A 26,626-nucleotide genomic window follows, 5' to 3' on the forward strand; every position below is an offset into this window, starting at 1 on the left:
GATGGACTGGTTGGATCTCCTTGCAGTCCAAGGGACTCTCAAGAGTCTTCTCCAACACCACAGTTCAAAAGCATCAATTCTTCGGCATTCAGCTTTCCTTATAGCCCAACTGTAACATGACTACTGGAAAAACCATAGCTTTGACTAAATGGACCTTTGTTGGCAAAGTAATGTCTCTGCTTTTGAATATGCTCTCTAGGTTGGTCATAACCTTTCTTCCAAGGAGTAAGCGTCTTTTAATTTCAAGGCTGCAGTCACCATCTGCAGTGATTTTGGAGCCCCCAAAAATAAAGTCTGACACTGTTTCCACTGTTTCCCCATCTATTTGCCATGAAGTGATGGGACCAGATGCCATTATCTTCATTTTCTGAATGTTGAGTTTTAAGCCAATTTTTTCACTCTCCTCTTTCACTTTCATCAAGAGGCTCTTTAGTTCTTCTTCACTTTCTGCCATAAGGGTGGTGTTATCTGCATCTCTGAGGTTATTGATATTTCTCCCAGAAATCTTGATTCCAGCTTGTGCTTCCTCCAGCCCAGTGTTTCTCATGATGTGCTCTGCATATAAGTTAAATAAGCAGGGTGACAATGTACAGCCTTGTTGGTCTCCTTTCCCAATTTGCAACCAGTCTGTTGTTCCATATCCAGTTCTAACTGTTGCTTCCTGACCTGCATACAGGCTTCTCAAGAGGCAGGTCAGGTGGTCTGGTATTCCTATCTCTTCAAGAATTTTCCAGAGTTCATTGTGATCCACACAGTCAAAGGGTTTGGCGTAGTCAATAAAGCAGAAGTAGATGTTCTGCAATACACGCTCATAAAAGAAATAAATACCTCTCAAGCATAGCCAGAGGAGAACCCGGAAGCACCGCCCCCTACGCAGCCGGAACCACGAACACCTCCGCGTTCCCACCAAACCCGTTCCTCTGGCTGGCCCACTTCAGCACACGGCCCTCATTGCCCAGGCCAGGCACCCAGGAGTCATCTCTAATGCATCCTTCCTCAGCACCCAGACCCAAGCGGCCACCAAAGCCCCAGAATCCTGGCTCCTTAACAGCCTGCCTCGTCCACCAAAGTCTCCGGCCTGAATGAGTGAGTGCCCACCCTCCAGGCTTGCGGTCCTCAAATCCATTCTCCCGGTTGCAGGCTTCCTAAACCTTTCTAAGACACAACTCGGATGTGGCCGATCCCCTGCTCAAAGACAGGGGTGACATACCGTAGCTTTCTACCGTCCTTTGGATAACGGGTCTGAAGTCCCCAACCTGCTTCACCAGACCCTTCCCACCCTTGCCCCTGCACCGTAGCCCCCTCTTCCTGCTCCCCCGCCGCCACCTCCAGGCCCCCTACCTGGGGAACATCCTTCTTCCCTACCCGCAGCATAGATCTCCTTCTAGTCTCAGCGTAGAAGTTACCAACTTCTTGTTTTCTTTATAGGCTGCACCTTGCATATGTAGGATCTTAGCTCTCCAAGCAGGGACCAAGGTCATATCCCCCTGCAGTGGAAGACCAGAGTCTTAACCACTGGACCACTAGGGAAGTCTCTGAGAAGTTTCTAATTTCTTGAAGTCCTCCTTGACCCCCTCAACCAGTTAGTCCTATTTACTATGGCTACAGCACCCCATTCTCCATTGTCACTCAACAGTGTGAATGACACTGCTTAATTAATCTATCTCCCCCATGAGAAGGCTAACTTCAGCATAGATATACCAGCTCTCCTTATTGCTGTGAAAGTGAAAGTGAAGTAGCTCAGTCGTGTCCAACTCTTTGCAACCGGTGGACTGTAACCTACCAGGCTCCTCCATCCATGGGATTCTCCAGGCAAGAATACTGGAGTGGGTTGCCATTTCCTTCTCCAGGGGATCTTCCCGACCCAGGGATCGAACTCAGGCCTCCCACATTGCAGGCAGATGCTTTAACCTCTGTGCCACCAGGGAAGCCCCTAATCCTCTAGCAACTAACCCCACAACAGGTTGGGTTCAGTGGCTTCAGATGACACCTCTCTTCCACTGTGACAAATGAGATTATTATAGTGATAACTAAATAGTAAACAGATTTTTAAATTTTTTTCCTAGACTTAGAAAACACATATAGGGCTCACTATAGACCAGGCCGTCTTTTTAAGCACTTTACAAATAATTAATTTAATCTTAGCAACATTCAGGGAGATAAAATTACTATCCACATTTGACAGATGAGGAAATTAAGGCACAAAGAAGTTAAGCAAAGTCACCCAAGGTCACACAGTAAATGGATCTGACTTCAAACATCATGATCCTTAACATTTGGCTGGGCTGCCTTTGACCTGCATTTCACAAAAGAAAAACAAAACTATCTGTCAGAGCGATAGAAGTACTATCTGCCAAGTTCTCAAATATAAGAAATGACGTGTCAATGACACTCCGCTCCCTTGTGCTTTGTTGGCTTTGTTTCCAAAACTTTCAAGCCAAGAGCTTCAGTAATATGCTGGATTTCAACAACCTATTACAGAAGGTTTCTCCTGCTTAATAAATGAGAGGCCTGTATCAGCCCTGAATTTCAAAATACCGTGAGCCTCAAAGACAGAAAAGAACACGTGTTTACAGATGATTTCCACTGTTACTACGGGTAAAGCCACAACCATATTCAAGTTCAGCCAAAGGAAGTCATCTTCCAATAATGATAATGATGGTGGGGAGCAAGGGGATGATGGTGATGATGACAGTACCTACCACGGGCCAGGGAGAGCTCTAAGATCTTTCATAAGTAACATGAAGATTAAATATCACCATCCCTTGAGGTAGAGTTCTTGGTATCTCCCTTTTACTAACAAACAGAAAATTAGCCACTGAGGGTTTCACTAACTTGCCCAAGGTCACCTAATCAGTGGCGGAGCTAACTTTATAGTCAGAATTTTTTTAAAAGCACATTCTTAATGAGAATCCTAAATATATCCAGTATTCAGGCCAGAGGTGACATCACTCTGGCCAAACTGATTCTTCCTCCAGTCACACACCCAATCATGACTCGTCCGCTACCAGAAGGTGATGGAACCTCGGAGCAAAGGGCAGACAGTGCCTGCGGGTGAACCGGGCAACAAGGAAAGAAAACTCACACTCCCCGTTGAAATATTAAGTGGCACAAGATTAACATCTTCCTCAGGAAGCGCAGGGAGGAAATTCTAGTCTGACCAGGGAGGCAGGCCTAGCAGCAGCATTGCAGCAGCAATCCCAGCAGATCTCAGGGCTTAAAGAGATGTCTGTGCTTAAAATGTCAAGTGTCAGGGTTTTTTTTCAGTGTGCCTGTTTATTTAAAGAGAAGGATGTCAAAGCTTTCTAATTAGAAAAACATCCCCCTAGCAAGTCTATAAATTATGTTCCTACATTTCCTACATTAGGGTAATTAAATAAACAGGCTGTTTGCACAGAGGCCTATCAAAATACCAACCAATCCCTGCCTTAGAAATCATGCTCATCTGACCTAACCAGACTGACAGTTTCCAGAGTGCTTAAAGAGCACTGTGTTTATGAAGATGACCATTTTTTTTAACATGCTAATACTGAAAATCTAATTTCAGTAAGGCAAAAAGGCCCTTGAAGATTTTGTGTGACTCAGACCAGTTATTTTTTCCAATCTTGAAATTTAAACTGATCTGTTCTGATTGCCCATGCCAAGCTGGTAACATTAAATATCAAACAGACATTTTATTAAATATCTTTAAAATTCATGAATTTGTTATCTGCTGGTTATTAGAGTTAGTGTTTGGATTGTTTTAATGTATTTGGCTGCACTGGGTCTTAGTCACAGCATGCAGATCTTTAGTTGCGGCATGTGGGATCTTAGTTCCCTGACCAGGGATTGAACCCAGGCCCCCTGCATTAGGAGCACAGAGTCCCACCACTAGACCACCAAGGAAGTCCCCAGACATAGTGTTTCAAAGTTTATAAAAATAACACCAGGGCTTTCATACTGAATAAATTCTCCAAATATATTGTCTCACAATCCAAAAACTGCATGTAAATAAGGTACATCATAAAACACCTTAGAGTATCTACATTAACATCAATTAACCAAGTCTTTTTAAATGCCACTTGTAGGAAAACAGTCAAACTCAATGAAATGGAGCTACATGTATCCACGTGGATAAATCTCACAAATAGGATGTCAAGGGGAAAAAGTTGCAGAAGAACCTATATGGGCTTCCCGGGTGGTGCAGTGATAGAGAATGCACCGGCCGATGTAGGAGATGAAAAAGACCCAGGTTCAATTCCTGGGTCAGGAAGATCCCTGGAGAAGGCAACAGCAACGCACTTCAGTATTCTTGCTGGGAGAATTCCATGGACAGAGGAGCCTGACAGGCTACAGTCCACAGGGTTGCAAAGAGTCGGTCACAACTGAGCACACGTGAACACATGTAGTATGAATCCATTATATGATGACTCAGTTCAGTCGCTCAGTCGTGTCCGACTCTTTGCGACCCCATGAATCGCAGCACGCCAGGCCTCCCTGTCCATCACCAACTCCCAGAGTTCACTCAGACTCACATCCATCGAGTCAGTGATGCCATCCAGCCATCTCATCCTCGGTCGTCCCCTTCTCCTCCTGCCCCAATCCCTCCCAGCATCAGAGTCTTTTCCAATGAGTCAACTCTTCACATGAAGTGGCCAAAGTACTGGAGTTTCAGCTTTACCATCATTCCTTCCAAAGAACACCCAGTGCTAAAAACACACAAAACATACTATCTTTTATTTAGGAATGTGTGTAAATGTATTAACACATTATTAACTGGAAACGTATCAATACATCTTTTGTTACCAGAACATTATTGATTGGAAACATACCAATATCACTTATGTAACAAATCGATGGCCACAGGCATTAGTTTCCACAAAAATCCTCCAGTCAATAATGAGTTAAAATACCTGGGAATAATGTATGCCAGATTTGAGATAGTTGCACCTCTTCAGGGAAAGAGTGCCATTGGGAAGAGGCAGACAGGAAGCTTTTATTTCAAAGCTGAACAGCAAATACAGAGAGGTTTAGGATGAGACTCTCTGTATCATTTTACAGTTCTAAACTGACTCGACATTAGGAAAAAGCCTAATACTAAAATATGAGAACAAAGGACTTCCCTGACAGTCCAGTGATTAGGACTCCACACTTCCACTGCTGAGGGTGCAATCCCTGGTCAGGGAACTAAGATCCTGCAAGCCCAGTGGTGTGGCCAAACAATATATATACACACACATAAATACATATATGTATATACATATATGTGTGCTGTGCTTAGTTGCTCAGTCGTGTCCGACTCTTTTCAACCCCATGGTCTGCAGCCCACCAGGCTCCTCTGTCCATGAGGATTCTCCAGGCAAGAATACTAGAGTGGGTTGCCATGCCCTCCTCCAGGGGATCTTACTAACCCAGGGATCGATTGAACCCAGGTCTCTCACATTGCAGGTGGATTCTTTACCATCTGAGCTACCAGGGAAACCCATATATGTATATACATACATATATATGTGTATATATATGTATATATATATAAAACAAAATTGAAATTTACTCTTCTAAAAGCTGGGGTGAGAAATGGAGAGGAAAAGAGACATTAAGAGAAAGAAAGAGATGAGATTAACAGGCAGGGAGAGAGACATCTACAACTAGCAACTGATCCTAAATCAACCCAATCTCTGAACATCCACACTTACTACACAAATTAGCAATCAGTTTTACTTACAGTAGCCATCCCAGGTGGCCTTAAATTTTAAATCATGGTCCTTGAGCTGAGCTAATAAGCACAGTCTCCTAACTAGATCGTGAAATGTATAACGCTTGTCAGATAAGCAGGTCTTACTGTAGTAACTTCTCCTAACGGAAGACCGCAGTTACACCCCTTTAGAGAGACAGCTTACTATTGTGGTTAAGGGTTTTGGAGTCCGACAAATGTGGGTTCACATTCCAGCTCCACCACTGACGAACTGTGTGACTGGAACAAGCTGTTAACCTCGCTAAATTCAGTTTCCAAATCTGTAACGGGGTAAATAACAACATACCTCATTGAGGAAGTTTTCACAATAAATTAGAGGATTTACCACAAAGTAAACCAAACTGTTTAAGAAAGCCTTCCTCAGCGATCAGTGCAGAGAAATAGAGGAAAACAACAGAATGGGAAAGACTAGAGATCTCAAGAAAATTAGAGATACCAAGGGAACATTTCATGCAAAGATGGGCTTGATAAAGGACAGAAATGGTCTGGACCTAACAGAAGCAGAAGATGTTAAGAAGAGGTGGCAAGAATACACAGAGGAACTGTACAAAAAAGATCTTCGCAACCAAGATAATCACGATGGTGTGATCACTCACCTAGAGCCAGACATCCTAGAATGTGAAGTCAAATGGGCCTCAGAAAGCATCACTACGAACAAAGCTACTGGAGGTGATGGAATTCCAGTTGAGCTGTTTCAAATCCTGAAAGATGATGCTGTGAAAGTGCTGCCCTCAATATGCCAGCAAATTTGGAAAACTCAGCAGTGGCCACAGGACTGGAAAAGGTCAGTTTTCATTCCAGTCCCAAAAAAAGGCAATGCCAAAGAATGCTCAAACTACTGCACAATTGCACTCATCTCACACACTAGTAAAGTAATGCTCCAAATTCTCCAAGCCAGGCTTCAGCAATACATGAACCATGAACTTTCAGATGTTCAAGCTGGTTTTACAAAAGGCAGAGGAACCAGAGATCAAATTGCCAACATCCGCTGGATCATCAAAACAGCAAGAGAGTTCCAGAAAAACATCTATTTCTGCTTTATTGACTATGCCAAAGCCTTTGACTGTGTGGATCACAATAAACTGTGGAAAATTCTGAAAGAGATGGGAACACCAGACCACCTGACCTGCCTCTTGAGAAATCTGTATGCAGGTCAGGAAGCAACAGTTAGAACTGGGCATGGAACAACAGACTGGTTCCAAATAGGAAGGAGTACGTCAAGGCTGTGTATTGTCACCCTGCTTATTTAACTTATATGCAGAGTAAATCATGAGAAACGCTGGGCTGGAAGAAACACAAGCTGCAATCAAGATTGCCTGGAGAAATATCAATAACCTCAGATAGGCAGATGACACCACCCTTATGGCAGAAAGTGAAGAGGAACTAAAAAGCCTCTTGAATAAAATGAAAGAGGAAAGTGAAAAAGTTGGCTTAAAGCTCAACATTCAGAAAACGAAGATCATGGCATCTGGTCCCATCACTTCATGGGAAATAGATGGGGAAACAGTGTCAGACTTTATGTTTTTGGGCTCCAAAATCACTGAAGATGGTGACCGCAGCCATGAAATTAAAAGACGCTTACTCCTTGGAAGGAAAGTGATGACCAACCTAGAGAGCATATTCAAAAGCAGAGACATTACTTTGCCAACAAAGGTCCGTCTAGTCAAGGCTATGGTTTTTCCAATAGTCATGTACGGATGTGAGAGTTGAACTGTGAAGAAAGCTGAGCGCCGAAGAATTGATGCTTTGGAACTGTGGTGTTGGAGAAGACTCTTGAGAGTCCCTTGGACTGCAAGGAGATCCAACCAGTCCATTCTGAAGGAGATCAACCCTGGGATTTCTTTGGAGGGAATGATGCTGAAGCTAAAACTCCAGTATTTTGGCCACCTCATGTGAAGAGTTGACTCATTGGAAAAGACTTTGATGCTGGGAGGGACTGGGGGCAGGAGGAGAAGGGGACGACAGAGGATGAGATGGCTGGATGGCGTCACCAACTCGATGGACATGAGTCTGAGTGAACTCCGGGAGTTGGTGATGGACAGGGAGGCCCGGCATGCTGCGATTCATGGGGTCGCAAAGAGTCGGACACGACTGAGAGACTGAACTGAAACCAAACTGTAAATGCTTAATAAAGGTTAGCTACCATTGTTAAAATAATTTAAATGACATTCATTTCAAATAACAGTTTTTGATTGAAGTTGTAAACTGCCTGTTAGTCTCTGATATGTAATTCTGTTAAAGTAACCTAGTAACCACAACTACGGAAGCTGGCGGGCCTGGAGTCTAAGCCCCACAATAAGAGAAGCCAGCGCCATAAGCCCCATGCGTCGAAATAGAGAAACTACAGGAACGAAGACCCAGCACAGTCAAAAATAAGCAATCTTAAAAAAAAGAAAAAAAGGAACCAAGCAAAAAACATCCGAGACAGTCAATCAGAATCATAATCTACAAATATCTAAACACTCTCCTACAACTCCTGAAGAAAGCCAACTTGACAAGTTTTCTCTAAACAAGTTGTAGAAAAATCAAAGGCAATACAAAATAATACTGAACCCCATAGAGCACTGCGTTCACAGCTACGTTTCTAACATTAAACTTTTAAAAAGTGACAACAGACACCACATGATATTAACTATGGTCAGACGTAAAGTGACAGTGTGAGTCACTTAGTCACGTCTGACTCTCTGTGACCCTACGGACGGTGTAGCCCACCAGGCTCCTCTATCCGTGGAATTCTCTAGGCAAGAATACTGGAGTGGGTAGCCATTCCCTTCTCCAGGGGAATCTTCCTGACCCAGGGATTGAACCCGGGTCTCCTGCATTGCAGGCAGATTCTTTATACTCTGAGCCACCAGGGAAGCCCCACGGTCAGAGGTAAACACTTGGACCTATTCACGACCACACACAGTCAGCAATCATTTAAGCACAACTTACAGTACCTAGAGGACTACACAGTACTTCTATCTCCTTCATAATTCTTGCCTCTCAACCTCTCCCCCAAAAAATAAAATCAAAAGGTGATAAATAGCTATTGGGAGTCAGAATTCAAAACAGCTTCTTTGGAAATCTGTCCAGGGGACTTGGAGTATCGTTTGGCGGAAAAGAGGTTATGTAACAACTCCTCCAGACTGTCTCTGGCTGCCCTGTATAATCCTGGTGGATTTCCCACAGCAAACACAAACACTATTCACTAAATTGTTAGGGCCTCCTGCATGTTAGACACTAAGATGAATATCCTCTAAAAACACCGCTGTGATTTTTTCAAGAATCTGCGGGCTCCATCCTCTGACGATGTTATCCTATCTTCTCAAGCAGAGCTCTTCCTGCCCTCTTGGGCTCTGTCTTATCAATCCCCTGGATGGCAAGCCTGGGGCTGCCTGCCTGAGCCTTAGTTGCAGACAACTGGGCTAGATCACCACCATTCTTAGTGACACCTTCCACATCACCCTCAGGCCTTTCTAAATCAGAAACAAATTCTGGGACATACTCTCCCAAGACACCGCTTAGCTTTGATTCATCCGCTCACAACCTGCCAGATTTCTTAGCATCCTGAGTTCCATTCAAGCTTTGGAAGCCTTACCAACCTTAGACCACTAAGTCTTTCTTCTTGGCCACTGGTCACAATGATTTGGATGAACACATTCTTAGGGAGAACGGGCACTAAAGATTAGACACTCATCTCTGGGCCAGAGCAGCCATTCTGTGGGGCAAGAAAATAGCCTGCATGCTAAAATGTATACCTGTACCCATGCTCCTATGGACACCTGATCTTTGATAAAGGAGGCAAGAATATACAATGGAGAAAAGACATCTTTTTAACAAGTGGTGCTGGGAAAACTGGTCAACCACTTGTAAAAGAATGAAACTAGAACACTTTCTAATACCATACACAAAAATAAACTCAAAATGGATTAAAGATCTAAACGTAAGACCAGAAACTATAAAACTCCTAGAGGAGAACATAGGCAAAACACTCTCAGACATAAATCACAGCAGGATCCTCTATGACCCACATCCCAGAATATTGGGAATAAAAGCAAAAATAAACAAATAGGACCTGATTAAAATTAAAAGCTTCTGCACAACAAAGGAAACTATGAGCAAGGTGAAAAGACAGCCTTCTGAATGGGAGAAAATAATAGCAAATGAAGCAACTGACAAAGAATCAATCTCAAAAATATACAAGCAACTCCTGCAGCTCAATTCCAGAAAAATAAACAACCCAATTAAAAAATGGGCCAAAGAACTAAACAGACATTTCTCCAAAGAAGACATACAGATGGCTAACAAACACATGAAAAGATGCTCAACATCACTCATTATCAGAGAAATGCAAATCAAAACCAGAATGAAGTACCATCTCACGCCAGTCAGAATGGCTGCAATCCAAAAGTCTACAACCAATAAATGCTGGAGAGGGTGTGGAGAAAAGGGAACCCTCTTACACTGTTGGTGGGAATGCAAACTAGTACAGCCACTATAGAGAACAGTGTGGAGATTCCTTTAAAATCTGGAAATAGAACTGCCTTATGACCCAACAATCCCACTGCTGGGCATACACACCGAGGAAACCAGAATTGAAAGAGACACGTGTTCCCCAATGTTCATTGCAGCACTGTTTATAACAGCCAGGACATTGAAGCAACCTAGATGTCCATCAGCAGACGAATGGATAAGAAAGCTGTGGTACATATGCACAATGGAGTATTACTCAGCCATTAAAAAGAATACATTTGAATCAGTTCTAATGAGGTAGATGAAACTGGAGCCTATTATACAGAGTGAAGTAAGCCAGAAAGAAAAACACCAATACAGTATACTAACACATATATGGAATTTAGAAAGATGTTAACAATAACCCTGTATGTGAGACAGCAAAAGAGACACAGATGTACAGAACAGTCTTTTGGACTCTGTGGGAGAGGGTGGGTTGATTTGGGAGAATGGCATTGAAACATGTATAATATCATATGTGAAATGAATCGCCAGTCCAGTTTCCATGCATGATACAGGATGCTTGGGGCTGGTGCACTGGGATGACCCAGAAGGATGGGATGGGGAGGGAGGTTGGAAGGGGGCTCAGGATGGGGAACATGTGTACACCCGTGGCAGATTCATGTTGATGTATAGCAAAACCAATACAATATTGTAAAGTAATTGGCCTCCAATTAAATTTATATTAAAAAATGTATACCTGCAAATTAGACAATACATCATAATTGTTCACGTTCGAGTGCTTGTTTGAAACACTCTCCATTTTCTTTTTTCTTTTCACTTTCTGGCCATACCTTGCAGCGTGTGGGATCTTAGTGTACTGACCAGGGGTTGAACCTGCACCCCCTGAAGTGTAAGCACGGAGTCTTAACCACCCAACTCCCGGGAAAGTTTCATCATCTCCATTTTATGGATGACAACACAGATACAGAAAAGCTAACCGACATGACTAAGGTCCCAGGGTGAATGAGTGGCAGCGCCTTAGCCATGCTCTTAATCTCCTATACTTTACTCTCTCACCAGCTATATTAAAAATTAAAACACAGAAACGTCCTCCTCTGCCTTCTCCCTCTTCCGGAAGTCAACGATGCTCTCTGGTGCCCCCCCACCAAAAAACAGAGTGAAGAGGAAGTGGTCAAAGAAAGCTCAGTAGGAGGCAGCAAATGGGAGGGCAGGGAAAAAGCAGTTCGGCAGGAAGACCCAGAGCAGCAGATGACCCAGCAGAAGACCCCGAGCACTGACCTGGCAGACATTCTACACAAACAGGGCTGGCTGGTGGAGAGCACTAAATATTGATAGGAACTACTCTAAATGGAGACAAGAACCACCTTTGCAGTGAGTAAAGTATTGAAAGCCTTTAAAGCCTGTCTGGGTCCACATTCCAGGTCAAGACTGATAGGAATTCTTTTCATGGCAAGTCTACCCTAGCACTAGAGACCAGGTCACTAGTAAAACCCCAAGTGAGAGTTTAAGACTTACCCCCAAGTGATGCCCTGAACTGTAGGGGATCCACAGTAATTCCTTTGGGGCAAAGAATATAGATGAGTATCCTCCATTCAGGGTAAAGTTATATTTATTAACTTCTTAAATAGCATTTTACTTCTAGGCCTCACTAAATTCCACTTAATCAGAGCATCAGCCCAGAATTTACAGTTATCCCACTTCATCAAAATCAGGATGCTGGAAATTCCCTGGTGGTCCAGTGGTTAGGAGTCCATGCTTTCAAAGCTTAGTTAGGATCCAGTTTCAATCGCTGGTTGGGGAACTAAAATTCTGCAAGACATGTACTCTGCTGTGCTTAGTGACTCAGTCATATATGATTCTTTGCGACCCCAAGGACTGTAGCCCGCCAGGCTTCTCGGTCCATGGGGAGTCTCCAGGCAAGAATACTGGACTGGGTTGCCATGCCCTCCTCCAGGGGATCTTTCCAACCCAGGAATTGAACTGGGATCTCCTGCATTACAGGCAGATTCTTTACCAGCTGAGCTACCAGGGAAGCCCATAAGCCATGAGGAGCAGCCCCAAAAAACCAAAACACAAAAAAGTTAGAGTGTTACGTAGCAGAAAACCCAACTGAAACTGGCTTGCCATTTTGTTGGACTTCCCTTGTAGCTTAGTCGGTAAAGAATCTGCCTGCAGTGCAAGAGACCCAGGTTAGATCCCTGGGTTGGGAAGATCCCCTGGAGAAGGAAATGGCAACCCACTTCAGTATTCTTGCCTGGAGACTCCCAGGGACAGAGGAGCCTGGTGGGCTACAGTCCATGTGATCGCACGGGTCTGACACGAGCGAGCGACTGAAGAGCCAGAGAGGCAGGCACAGGACCACCTGTGGCTCTCATTACAGCATCAAAACTCCAGATTCAGTTACCACTCCTTATCTTGGTTCTACTCGCCCTCCCGAGATGGCGGGAACAGCTCCAGGCAACACAGACACATCGCAGAAGGCAAGAACCCTTCATACGAGTCTCCCCTCTCAAAAAAGAAAACCTTTCCCAGTGTCTGCAGCAGACTTCCTAACAGGTCTCCCTGGTCAGAAGTGAGATACCAATCACTCATTCATCTCATTACCAGCCCAGAAAACAGGTGTACTATGCTGAGTTGTTAAGAGTTCAGCACTTCTCAACCCGACCGCGCGTGTTTACAGCTCCCTAGGTGATCCTAATGGTCAACCAGGATTAGGATTGAGAACCACTGAGTCAGGCTAACCAGAATCATCCCTAAACACCTTTCTGTAAGTCATCTGGGAAACAGCATAGACATCTGGACAAAATTTGGATTGTCAGAGGGAAAAAACATTAGCTGGGCAAACAATAACACCTACACAACCGCTTTACACTTGTGTTTTCAAAACACTTGCACATGTGGTTCAAGCTCAAGGCTATAGGCAACAACCCTGTTTTACAAATGAGATTAAGGCTCAAGTTTACTAAATGAAATTCTTTTAAGTCCTCCAAATCTCCCTATGCTTCCATGCAATAGCAACTTGACAAACTTCCCCAAAAGGAATTACCACGTGAACCGTGTCTCTGGAACAAGAAACACAAAGACAGCAAAGGGGAACTTTTATGCTCCTAAGAAAACCAAAGTAAAAATCATTAAAATATCAAGGACTAAAAGAAGTACCAAAACAAAGACTTGAAAGACTCGAGTTCTAGTTCTGGCCACCAGTAACACGATTCCCCAGGTCTGTGATGAGAGAAGGCTAATGAGGGCCCCTCCAACTCACACACACAGACACACACCCCCAGACAATCTGAGTTTACTAAGGAGCCTGCTACTCAGCTATGTAAGTGCTTAAGGACTGTAAGGACTATCTGTTTAAAACATACATGTCTTCCTCTAGCACAGAACATATTCTCTCAGGAATGACTAGCTATAAACTTTACAGCAAAAGCATATAAGGTTTATTGCCATTTCTGATAAATACACATCACTAGGAAACATAAGCATCTGAAACTACACAGACATCACAGGAATGGCTTACGAAAGTTTAAACTGTATTGAAAGAAGACACTGATTATTCTAGAAAGGAGTGAAAAAAAGGAAAAGTGCTAAAAAAGCCATCTAAACAAAGAGTCCATTGAACTCAATGAAAGATCTCCAAATCCATCACATAAATCAATGATCCCAGACTCTCCTCTCTTCTGCTCCACCCCCACTGCTATCTCCAAAATTACTCCCCATACGTAGACAGACACCAAACCGTCCCTCTAAAGCAGCTCTTTCCCATTATGTCAGGCTTCTGCTGCAAAACCCTCAGTGATTCGCCACAGGATGAAGCCCACATTCCAAGCCCACTTTTACGGCTTCAATCATCTGAAACTGACCTTTCCACCAATCTCATCTACTCCCTCAAATGAAATTGCCATTCCGGCCAAACTGGTCTCCTCATCCTACTCAGACACAGGGGTCTGGTTTCTTCCCAGCTGTTTCCAATCTGACCAGGTTCTATTCCTTCCTTGAAACACCAGAGTTCCCAAACTTCCACTCTAACTTGCAACGTGCTCTTGTTTCTGATCAAGTTAGAAAACCTGTCACTGAATCCTCTGAATCTTTTAACCTGTGTGTCTGTGTATCCTTTGTTTCTTCAAGAACTAAGCACAATGTGTACAGGAGTTCAAACGCGTTTCCTAGATTGAGCTGAACTTTAAGCACAGGACAGTAACCTCAGGGACAAGGGCCTCCGCTTGGTTTCCTCTCTGTGTCTCCAGCCCGATCCTCAAGCTGTAGATGCGAAGCACTTGTTGATTGGCTACTTAACTGAACTCAGGAGTAAACATTCAGGCCCTACAGAACTCATCTCCAACTTCTTTAATAATCTGTGGATTATTCAAAGCCTCAAAACATTCTTCACAGAAGTAACAATTTGGTTGTCAGCTTTGTATTTAGAAACGTATTGGTAATAGGGGTATTTTCATAATTTTCAGAGATTACGCCTTCACAAACGACCAAGACATTTTTTAAAAAAAAAAAGCAAAAACAAAGTTACATAAACCTGACAAGTATTCAGTGAATGCAGGAGGCATCACACAGGGCAATTAAAAGCGGAAACCCCTTAAAGGCACAATTCTGAAAATGCCATTTTTGCAAAACAAACCCTAAAGTGTCAGAAAATACAGTCTGAGCTAGTTGACTGTTCCCCGTTCCGTAGCTACTCCCTCTGTCTCAGGTCTCTCCTCGACCTCTTGATTCAGATGTTCTAGAAAAGCTCAACTGATTATGCCAATGATTGACCTCGACTGTAATTTCTAATTACCTAATCAAGTCAATGCTGAACACTGCAGAATCTTACTGATGCCTCTTAGAAGGGAACTCATGTAAATCAACCTTTTTAATAAACCGATAATCAGTTGTTAAAAAATAACAATAAATAATAAATAAATTAAATTTTTTTAAAAAAAGAACAAGAGAAACAGAACTCAAAAGTGACCTGCCTAATTTTCTTGCAGCCAGGCCCTAACAGTGAAGCGAATTACACTCAGGTGTCCCAACTTACATCCTTCTATCTTAGTCTTGATATGAACTCCATGTAAACTTTACGGGGCAAGCTGGGCAAAGGCCAGGTCCTTCCTAACTTGCCAAAGGCATGTGAGCTAAAGCTGTGTTCCTGTCCTTCTCTGAAAAAGGAGAAAAAAGAAACTTTGGTTGATCTCTAGAGCATAAGCATAAGTTATGGTTCTTACAGAAAAGGATTAGAATCAAAAGGAGTAAGGAGTCAATTCGCAAATGCCAGAAAGTCTACATTCTGGAGAGCAGGGCTGACAGCTGGGCCCCCAGATGCACTGGCTGCTGCTGGAACACAGGCGTGTGTCCTGTTGGCAGAAGAGCGAATATGCAGTCACATAAATAGCTTTCCACCAGTGGCCAAACTGGCTTTGCCATCTGCCTCTCTCCACACCAAAGCCTCCCTCCTCATACCCCTCGAGCCAGAGGGAGCTAGAGTCAGTGAGAAAGGACACTCCCCCAGCCAGCGACACTAGTGAAGACCAAGCTACAAAAGGAAAGTCTTTCTCATGTCCACTGCACGCGCGCACACACACACACACATCCCACATCCTTTTCGTCTCCTCTCTCCGTTTACACCTACATATTTACAACCTCTCCCCATCCCAACACACACACAACGCCAAGACATTGGAGAGCCACCAACGCAATAGCCCACAAGCCACATGTCCCAAAGTGATTCCCAATCCTCATTTTGCAACACCAGAGGTCACAGAATCAAAACTAACCCTGGTCATCACCTAGAGAAGCTGAGTGACTTGCTTCCAAAATTAGAGATGGCTCACTCACTGAATTCTTTCCATGAAATCATATTTCTTTCAATTCATTCATTCATTGAATTTGCACTGTTCCAGGCTCTGGGCTGGGTACCTGAGACAATTCAGTCAGTACGTTTCCATCTTCCTTAATGCAAAATGGGGAACTGGGGTGGGGGGCACGCGGTGACATGGGGTATTTTTCCCAGTCTGCTGCATGGATAGGTCTTTTTAAGAGGGAAAAGCCAACACTCAACCGGCATCCTCAGGATGGGGTATAGGTTACATGTGTGCTCAGGAGGCCCGGCTCCTCACTCAAGCTAATTTTTTCCTATTTCCAGCTGCATCACCAACTCAGTGTTTCAGCATGCATTTCAGGCCACCTCCCCCCTAGACTCTTTTCAGACGCTATATGCGGATACATCTCTTATTTTCCTGTGGCCACTTCTGAGTTGCTCAAAAGATAGAGACGAACAGGGTTGGAAGGCAGCAAGCTTGGCCGGGGTGGAATTCCCTATTTGCAGGCAGGGCTCGCTGGGGCTAGAGGGCTGGCTGTCTGCTCAGCCTCACAAGCTCCAATCTGTGAACCCTCCTCGGCGCAGCAGGAGGGAAGGAATTTGCACAACGCCAGGTGGACTTTCGGGTTTAGCATAGTAAGGCGCCTGGGACGAGACTGTCGCAGCGGATCCGAAAAAGACACAGAAAGGGTACGGCTTTAAGGGACTTCTGACCAACTCAGCAGGTTTGCAAAGAATTCTCAGGCAAGTTCTTCTGAAGGATCACGAGACAAGACCCGTGAAATTGGTGTGTTTCAGACGAGACAGAGCAGCTCTAGGGGGCAAGAGAACCTGCCTGCCGACGGGTCCGGCGGAGAACGCAGGCACCCAGGGCGCCCGGCCGGAGCTGCGGGTCTGGCGGGCGGCAAGCTTACGCGCATGGCTCCCGGCTCCGGCCGCCGCGCGGGGGCAGGGGCGGGAAAGGGACTCGCCCCGGCTGCCCGAGGAGCCGAGGAAGAACGACCCCGGGGCCTCGCGGTGCCGGATGAATCCCCTGATCCTCCGGCTGCCGGCCCCAGGCACGGGAGGGTCGGTGTCCCTCTGGCAGAGGCTCCTGCTGGCCTCACCCCGGGGCCCCGCTTACTTTTGGTCGCGGCGATGAGGTTCTTGCCGTCCTTGATGAGCTCTTTGATGAACTTGTTGGTCCTCTCCAGCTCCGCTTCGTGGGCACGGATCCTCTCCCGGAACCACGGGCTGTCGAGGTAGCAGTCGCTGAACTCCAGGGGCTGCAGCCCCATGACGGCGGCGGTCCGCGCGCACAGCCCGAGCCGGCCGCCGGGCCGAGGTGAGGGGCCGCAAGCGTAGCAAGCGCCGGAGAAGCTAGGAGCCCCGGGCGTGCGGCGAGAGCAGCGCGGACATGCCTCGCGGAGGGGAGCCGGGCCGCACGCAGCAGCGCGGCAGCGGCGAGCGAGAGCACGGCGCCGGGATCCCGGCAGCCCCCGCCGAAGCTCGGGCGCCGCGGCCCCGCCCCGCCCGGCCCCGCGCCGCACGCCCTCCCGGAGGCCAGGCCCGCCCCGCCCCACCCCGCGCGCGCCCCTGTCTTGTTCCTCCGCCTTCCTCCTTCCTCCTCTCCGTGCCTTCCCCGAACGTCTCTTCCTTCTTTTCCTTCTCTTCCCCACGCGCAGTGGCCCCTCCTCTTCCTTCCGAGGCTTCCTTGGTGTATAATTTCGCCCTGCGGCTCACCTCCAGCCCCAGGCGCGAGCGCCTCCCCTTTTCTTGGCTCCCCTCTTCGGAGTGACTCACCGTCGCCTCCCTGATGCGGGGAAACTTGACCGGGACCAGGAAGGGGTGTCTTCAGAGCATCTGTAATACTCCGCAGCCGGACGGCTCGACTCTGAGGTCTGGCTTGCTGGGGTAAAAGGTTTGACTTCTAGGTTTCATCCTCCCGGGACGGACCCTGAACTGTGAATGGACGCACACGCAGGGCTCTTTTTTTCCCCCATTCTCGGCCCTCGTCTAAAGTAAAATGCCTGTAAATCTACACCTTAGATTGAAAGCTTTTTAAGGGCAAGGAGCATTTTCTTGCGGGGCGGGCAGCTGCTCTTACACTCTTCTGTGTAATCACACCGAACGACTTGGTGTAGGGGAGAGGGTGTCAGATCACGGTAGAGTCGTTTCTGCTGTAGTCAGCAGATTAAATTTGCCAGGGTAGATTGAGTCGATCTTTATTATACCACAAATGAGCACCTGAGAACAATTGCCAGGTTCTCTGTGGTTTTCATCAGATGGGCGTGACGATCGACTGAGAATCTGTCAGTGCACCCTGAAAAGGGGTACTTTTCAATGTGTCTTCAAACAATTCAATGTGTCCTCACAATGTTAATAGACATTCTGAATGACTGAAATCCTTACCTCAAAGAAACCGATTGTTCGTTAGAGTAACTGTTCATAATAGCAGCTAACAGTTTATTAGGGGCCCGTGGTAGCTCAGTTGGTACAGAATCCACCTGCAATGCAGGAGACACAGGTTAGATCCCTGGGTGGGGAAGAGCCCCTGAAGAAAGAAATGGCAACCCGCTCCAGTATTCTTGCCTGGAAAATCCCATAGACAGAGGAGCCTGACAGGCTACAGTCCATGGGGTCGCCAAGAGTTGGACACAATTTAGCGACTAAACAACAGCAACAACAGTTTATTAAACAATTATTATCTGCCAGGCACACATCAGGAACTCTGTATACATTTTTACAAGCTCGGGAACAACATATGTTTACATATATAGGTTCACTTGTGATGTTAATATCACCAAGGGACTTCAAAGTGGTTCTTTAAAAGGTGCAGATTGCTAGCTGGGTAGTTGAGACTCTGAGCAGTTTGTTGTAGGAGTGTTACCCTCAGGAACTAGTTTTAAAAGCCTCCTACTCAATAAGCTCTTTTTGTTACAAAACAGCCTGCAAATAGCTAGCCCACAGATTAAACAGATAAACATTATTACTTTAATGTCCATCCTACAGAGAGTTCAAAATGTTTTACAAACAACTTTTACCCCTTGAAAATCCTGGTGCTGGCTACAATCTGCAGGGGAGCTGGAATCTACAGAAAAGAAAAGAGGCAAATAAAAAAGGGAAAGACAAGAATAGGAGGGATGTAAACAGTTGGCTGTTAACCAAACAGCCAAACATTGACAGGCACCGGATCCTCTGGACAAAATCCTAAACCTTTCCTCATAAAAAGGGGCTGCTGACACCTCCCAGTTAACATCTGAGTCAGCAACTCCACTCCCTCGGCATATAACGAAGAGAAATTAAAACATATGTCCTTGCAAATGCTTGTTCTTGGTAACAGTGTTCATAATAGGCAAAAAGTAGGCTCAACCCAAATGTCCACCAGCTGACGAGTGGATAAATCTGTATCTATACAATGGAATGGACTTCCCTGGTGGCTCAGATGGTAAAGAATCTGCCTGCAAGGCAGGAGACCTGGGTTCCATCCCTGGGTGGGGAAGATCCCCTGGAGAAGGGAATGGCTACCCATTCTAGTATTCTTGCCTGGAAAATTCCATGGACAGAGGAGCCTGGTGGGCCACAGTCCATCGGGTCACAAAGAGATGGACTGAACGATTAACACTTTCACAAACACTTTGACATACAATGAAATGGGCTTTCCAGGTGGCGCTAGTGGTAAAGAACTCTCTTGCCAATGCAGGAGGCTAAGAGACACAGATTCGATACCTAGGTTGGGAAGATCCACTCCAGTATTGTTGATGGAGAAGCCCATGAACAGAGGAGCCTGGCAGGCTATGGCCCATGGGGTCGTAAAGGGTCAGACATGGCTGAAGCGACTTAGCAGGCATGTGTTTACAATGGAATAATTCATCTACAATAAAAAGGAGTGATGTACTGAGGCATGCTACAACAGGATGAGCCTTCAAAACACCATGCTAAGTGAAAGAAGCCAGCCACAAAACACCACATGTAATATTATTCAATATGAAGTGTCCAGATATAAGTCGGGAGTGGGGTCAAGGTCTTATTGAAGGAGTCATTAAACAGTGAAGAGAAGAATCAGTAGGGGTTGGCTGCAAAATAGCAGATGGGAGCAGAGGAATCTAGGCAGGAAAGCAGCCTGTGCAAGCCCCTGGGTTGGGAGTCTGGTACATTCTGGAGACTGAAAGAGAAAATCAGGCATCAAGCTCAGTAAGTGAGAGAAACTAGCTGACGACGATGCTGGGTGCTGGAGGGTGAGCAGGGATCAGACCTGGCAAAGTCTCAGAGGCCATATACAGTGATGAAATTTCCACATACTGAGGTATGGGGGAGTCATACTGGCTTTTACATGAATTGACTCAAATTTTATGCTAAAACAGCCTGTCTGTGGCCTATCAAATGTACATTGTACATCTGCTTGAATTTTTAAAGAAAAGGGTGAATTGACCAGAAGTGAAGAATGTCCATGTTAAAGATTCAGGAGACTCCCCTGGAGGTCCAGTGGTTAAGACTGTGCTTCCAACTGAAAGATGCAGAGAAACTAAGATCCAACATGCCTGGGCGGCACAGCCAAAAAAAAAAAAAATCAAGATTCAACACCTCCCTTTCTGGGACGCCTGTGCTGGTACTCCTTTGATGATAAGACTCCCTTCCCAGGCCAAGGCTGTACTGACTCACTGAGTTCGTGCTGATCTGGTTTGTTTCATTTTTCTTGAGACCTTGAAAGAATGTATCCCTGACTTATTTGATGTTCTTTGTTCTGACAAGACATAAAACTGTGCTGAACATCATGCTTCTTTGGAGCAGTTCTTCAGGGCTATCTGAGAGGCTTTCTTCTGGGCTATACTGTTCAGTTTGGCTCAAATAAAACTCTTCTTTTCCTACTGTAGATCGTGTGTTGATTATTTTCATCACCAAAAGGATTTGGGATTATATCCTAATGCTATGGGAGCCTATGAAGAGTTTTCAGCATGGTGGTAAAGCGATCTAGTTTGGGTTTCCTCTCCGGGTGCTATGTGGGGAATGGGAATCCAGAGGGAAGGCTTTTGGAGTTGTCTGGGCAAGAAATGGTAGAACTGTCACCCAAGTGACAGTGGAGACAGAGAGGAGTAGATCAAAATGTATTTTAGAGGGAGATTCTGAGACTTCATAGGGCTTCCCAGGTGGCGCTTGTGGTAAAGACTCGCCTGCCAATGCACCAGACCTTAGAGACTCAGGGTCAGGAAGATCCCCCGGGGGAGGGCATGACAACCCACTCCAGTGTTCTTGCCCGGAGAAGCCCATGGACAGAGGAGCCTGGCAGGCTACAGTCCTTGCAAAGAGTTGGACACAACTGAAGCGACTTAGCGCACAGCACACTGGGACCTGATTGCAGCCTGGATATAGAAATGAGGAAGAAAGTGACAAAGATGGCCCCAGGCTCCTGGCATGATAAGTTAGGTGGATGGCTATGAACGCTACTGAACATCGACTGCAAAGAAAACCAGAGACAGAAGTTCACGTGGTGGTGGTGGTGACTGGGATGGGCAAAACCAGTTTCAATTTCAGACTCATTAGGTGCCCGAGAGAGACTCAAGTACATATGTCAGCTGGGCGTTTTTATGCTTCACTCAGTGCTTGGAAGAATTAAGACTTTTATCTTTTTTTAATTTTTTTTAAAAATTATTTATTTACTTTGACGATGCTAGATCTAAGTTGTAACATGTGGGATCTTTAGTTGTGGTGTATGGATCTAGTTCCCTTACCAGATATCGAACCGAGGCCCCCTACAATGGGAGCAAAGAGTCTTAGCCACTGGGCCACCAGGGAAGTCTTATTCACTTCTTATTTATTTATTTAACTGCACTGCATCTTAGTTGCCACATGCGGGATCTTTCATTGCGGCATCTGAACTCAGCTGAGACATGTGGGACCTAGCCTCTGCATTGGGACTGTGGAGTCTAACCACTGGACCACCAGGGAAGTCCTGAGTAAAGGATTTGAATCAATGGAAGTTGGTCAGGTTCCTCTGTCTAGATAAAACAGAGGTTCACTCAGATGAAACCTTCCCTTTATGCAGGTTCCTTGAAACCTTCCTTTTATGTAGGTTCCCTAGGTTCCGCTACATACAATAGTGTCCCCTGATGAGTCACAAAGTTGCTACCTGTAAAGTCAAATATGGCTTCTCCTGAATCTTTGAATATGTTTCAGTCAGTTAGGTTCAGATACATTATAACAGAAAATCCAAAGTAACAGTGATTTAAATAAGAAGAAATTTATGTCTTTCTTGCATCCATGAGTAAATAATCTAACCTGATTTCATAGTCCCCAGTCTCCTAGAGTTCCTGTTGTGAAGGAGGAAGGGAAAAGATAAAGTACCCCTCCCACCTCCCCCAGCTGAATCAGCATCTTTTCTCAGCCTTTCTGCACGTCTTAGACAACATTTTGTTTTTTATCTCACAGAACAGAACTTAATCACATGACCATACTTCCCTACAAGGGAAAATGGAAAGTGTGGTCTTTTGTCCAGGTACACCGCCACTCTAAATGAAATCTGAATTTTCTTACAAAGAGACAACCAATTTTGAGCAGGAACCTGGGAGCCTCTGGCTCAGGCTGACACTTTGTCAGTGAGGTACATAGATTATAGCCATGGCAAAACATAAATGATATGATGAGAAGAAACAGAATATTAATCTTTTGAGTATCTTCCGAGCTATATATTCCAAGCTGGTTTCTCTCACAGGTATTAATGAGGGAAAATGCAAAAATAAACAAGAAATTATTGGATCATAACATAGAAAACCTCCCTGGAGAAGTAGGGTATAGGCTTCTGAAGTTGTCACCACTCCAACTTTATTTTTATATGATTCTCTCAGCTCTTTCCCCTTGTTGGTGTTATCTTCAGTCTCCAGAAAGCTTTCTTCACGAGAACCAAAACGCCTCAAAGTTTCCAGGTTTACCTATAAAATAGTCTTCCTTCCAGTGCTAGAAAGATGCTGCCTTTCGTAACTACTTCAATCTGGACATCGAACGAATTTAGGAGCCTGCCAAGCCTCACTCACTTAAGCCTGTAGGCCAAGGGGCTTGCTGGTGGTCCAGTGGTTAAGCGTCTGCCTTTCGTGCAGGGCACAAGGGTTCGGGGGTGGGGGTTGGGGGTGGCGAGGCGGAACTAGGCGCATGCGCCACAGCTATTGCGCCTGTGTGCCAACAGCTAAGACCTGACAAAGCGGAAAAGATAAATAAATGTTTTAAAAAAGCAAACCTGGAGGCTTGTCCTTCAACTAACCACTGGGGCAAATGTGGGAGTAATTCCAAGTAGCTTCAGACAACCCAGAGGCCACCCTTTGAGTTGGGGGTGGGTTAATTCACCAAGATATCAGGATAGTACACAATAAATTTTGTGAACTAGTAATCTACAAAATATAATGGCAATGGTTGCCCAATAATATGAAAATGCTTAATCTATTGACATGTACCCTGAAATGTACACTTAAAAATGGCTAAGATGGTAAATTTTGTAATGTGCATTCCCCACAATAAAATAAATAAATAAATAAAGCATAATGAAGGAAAAGTGAAAGACCCCTTCCCATATGTAACCAATGTTAGCAGTTTGGAGTGTATGTTTTCTTAAAGAGAAGTTATCACAGAATAATAGCTGTCTAAATGTGCTTGGTATTTTCATTACATCTGTATTTTTTAAAGAACTGTTTTCTTCACAGAACCCTGTTGAGAGTCGTGAACCAGCAATGTGGGTAATGCAATTTGAGAAATTCTATTCCGAGAGCAGCACATTGCACAAGCTCCACTGAGAGTCTAGCCAGGCTCTCTGTGTGATGTTATCCTGTGTGTCAATTTGCCTGGGCTGAGGGCTTCCCAGAGAGCTGATAAACATTACTTCTGGGTGTGTCATTACATTTGAATCCGTGGACTGAGTGAGAAAGATGGCTCTCACCAGTACAGGTGGGCATCATCCAACCCACTGAGGGGCTGAACACAAAAGGCAGAGTAAGGCTAAATACCCTCCCTTCCTTCTCAAGCTGAGACCTCCATCCCCCCCTGCCCTCGGACACTGATGCTCCTTGTTCTCTGGCTTCACACTTGGACTGGGGCTCACACCGAGGCTTTCCTGGATCTTCAGCCTGCAAATGGCAGATTGTGAGATTTCTTGACCACCATAATTACTGCATGAGCCATTTCCTATAGTAAATCACAATCAGTCAATGTGCCTTCCTCTCCTTCTCCCTTTCTCCATATACATCTATGTCTATACCGAGCAGTGCTCCGTCACTTCAGTCATGTCTGACTCTTTGCAACTCTATGGACTGTGGCCCATCAGGCTCCTCTGTCCATGGGATTCTCCAGGCAAGAATACTGGACTGGGTTGCCATGGCCTCCTCCAGGGGATCTTCCCAACCCAGAAATCAAGCCCATGTCTTCTGCATCTCCTGCATTACAAGGGCATATTCTTTACCACTGAACCCCTGGGGAAGCCCATCTATACGAATACACTGATATTAGTATAGTGATATCTACTGGTACACAGGTATTTGTTGTTGTTTAGTGGCTAAGCCTTATTCGACTCTGCAACCCCATGGACTGTAACCCTCCAGGCTCTGTGCGTGGAGATTTTCCAGGCAAGCGTACTGGGCTGGGTAGCCATTTTGTCCTCCAGGGGCTCTTTCTGACCCAGGGATGGAACTGGTGACTCTGGCATTGGCAGGCAGATTCTTTACTGCTGAGCCACCAGGGAAGCCTGTGTATAGACACAGATACATCTTATCTTCTATTAGTTGATAATGCTTCTCTAGAGAACCCTGACTAATGCACTCTGTATCTTCCAGGATTGCAGCTAGTAAACCCACGTGGTATAGAAAAATTGTTACTCCTGCCTCTAGTAGTAACTGTCCTTCCATTTTATGCTGGGAAATATGCTAGAACCAGGAAGACAACAGTGAACACAAGAAGTACAATTCATGCCCTCATGGAGCAGCTGTCTCCAGTCAGAGAGAAAGCATGGATCAAATAATTACAAACACAAATATAAATACTTCATGAAAATCGTGATAAGTGCTGAGGAAGAGATCCACAGGTGTTAAACAGGGTAACTTGGCCTATTCTGAGATGGTACTGAGGAACTAATGATTGAGCTGACAACTGCGGGGTGAGGAGTTAATGGATAGACATGAAATGGATGAGACCTGCAGAGGGAAGAAGTGTCCCCAAGGAAAGATATTCAGTCAGCAAATATCGATTTGAACTGTGGTGCTGGAGAAGACCCTTGAGAGTCCCGTGGACTGCAAGGAGATCAAACCAATCAGTCCTAAAGGAAATCAACCCAGAATATTCATTGCAAGGACTGATGCTGAAGCTGAAGCTCCAATACTTTGGCCACAGGAAAGGCCCTGGGGCTGAAGCATCATGGGCTGAGCTACAGCGCCCCCAAGATGGCACGAAGGCCCTTCCCCTCGGCTCCTGCACCAGGCTCTCTTCTTCACTCAACATTAAGCCTGGGTTTCAGAACCCCTCCAGGGTTCCCTGATTGCTTCTAGGAAGAGCTCACTTTTCCCAACACTCCTAGACATCATAACTTGGAAGAGTTTGGAATCCCAAGGAAGTTCTAGAATGACTCTAGTTAACTAAGGATATTCAGTCAGCAAATATTGATTTGAACTGTGGTGCTGGAGAAGACTCTTGAGAGTCCCTTGGACTGCAAGGAGATCAAACCAGTCAGCCTAACAGAAATCAACCCTGAAGATTCATTGCAAGGACTGATGCTGAAGCTGAAGCGCCAATACCTTGGCCACCTGATGTGAAGAGCCAACTCACTGGAAAAAGACCCCGATGCATTTGGAAAAAGCATCTTTCCTCCTTGGAAAGACTGAAGGCAGGAGGAGAAGGGGGCAGCAGAGAATGAGATGGTTGGATGGCATCGCCGACTCGGTGGGCATGAGTTTGAGCCAAACTCTGGGAGCTAGTGAAGGACCGGGAAGCCTGGGGTGCTGCAGTCTGTGGAGTTTCAGAGAGTCGGACACGACTGAGAAACTGAACAACCGCCTGGAGTGGGCAATGCACTGTGGAGAGTCCTGCAAGGAACACTAAAGCCAGACAGCCTCCAGTCTCAAGATGCTTACAATCTAACGTGCTCGAGCTGACCCATGGGTAATTACAAAAAAAAGCACCCCACTGCTTGGCCCAGGCAGCATGGTGGTCTGGCTGAGAAATGGATGTTCCCAGTGAAGCTGGGATGGGGGAATTGGAAATTAGTGTGTTGGCAGGGAAGGGAGAGAGATTTTCCAATTCTGTCACATGGGAGTTACAATCCTCTGAAGGAATCTGGGACAATTATCTTTTCAAGATTGGAGTTAGAAGAACTGGGCTGGCTCAGAGACCTGGGTCAAGACACACAGGCAGTACCCTCCCCAGGTGGCAAGCCCTGCCCTTTTGTAATCATTGTTTCCCCTGCCCCAGCTTCTGGAGAGGCCTGCTGTGGAGAAAAGGGAGCTGGGTACACCATCTTGCATTTGCTGATGCAATATCTGGAGGCACTCCCACTGCCCTTGGGTCCCTCAGGCAAATGCTGCCCTATTTCCTATAACATGTGGGTTAAATGACCCAAGTCAGTGGCCTTGCAGTACCTTTTATCCAGAGAATAATGGTTATAAAAAAAAATGTGG

The 26,626-nt window shown here is 45.4% G+C and overlaps 1 protein-coding gene across 1 annotated transcript in view; it reads right to left on the reverse strand.

Moving 5' to 3' along the window:
• The window catches only part of ARHGAP10 (Rho GTPase activating protein 10), a 373,837-nt gene extending 356,556 nt beyond the window's left edge, over positions 1-17,281 (reverse strand). Inside the window, exon 1 of the mRNA XM_068989838.1 lies at positions 17,128-17,281. Within this exon, the coding sequence (XP_068845939.1) occupies positions 17,128-17,281 (154 nt within the window). The remainder of the gene's footprint in view (positions 1-17,127) is intronic.
• Positions 17,282-26,626: the final 9,345 nt, after the last annotated feature.

Source organism: Capricornis sumatraensis, chromosome 17, assembly GCF_032405125.1.
Source record: "Capricornis sumatraensis isolate serow.1 chromosome 17, serow.2, whole genome shotgun sequence".
Classification (NCBI taxonomy): Eukaryota; Metazoa; Chordata; class Mammalia; order Artiodactyla; family Bovidae; genus Capricornis; species Capricornis sumatraensis.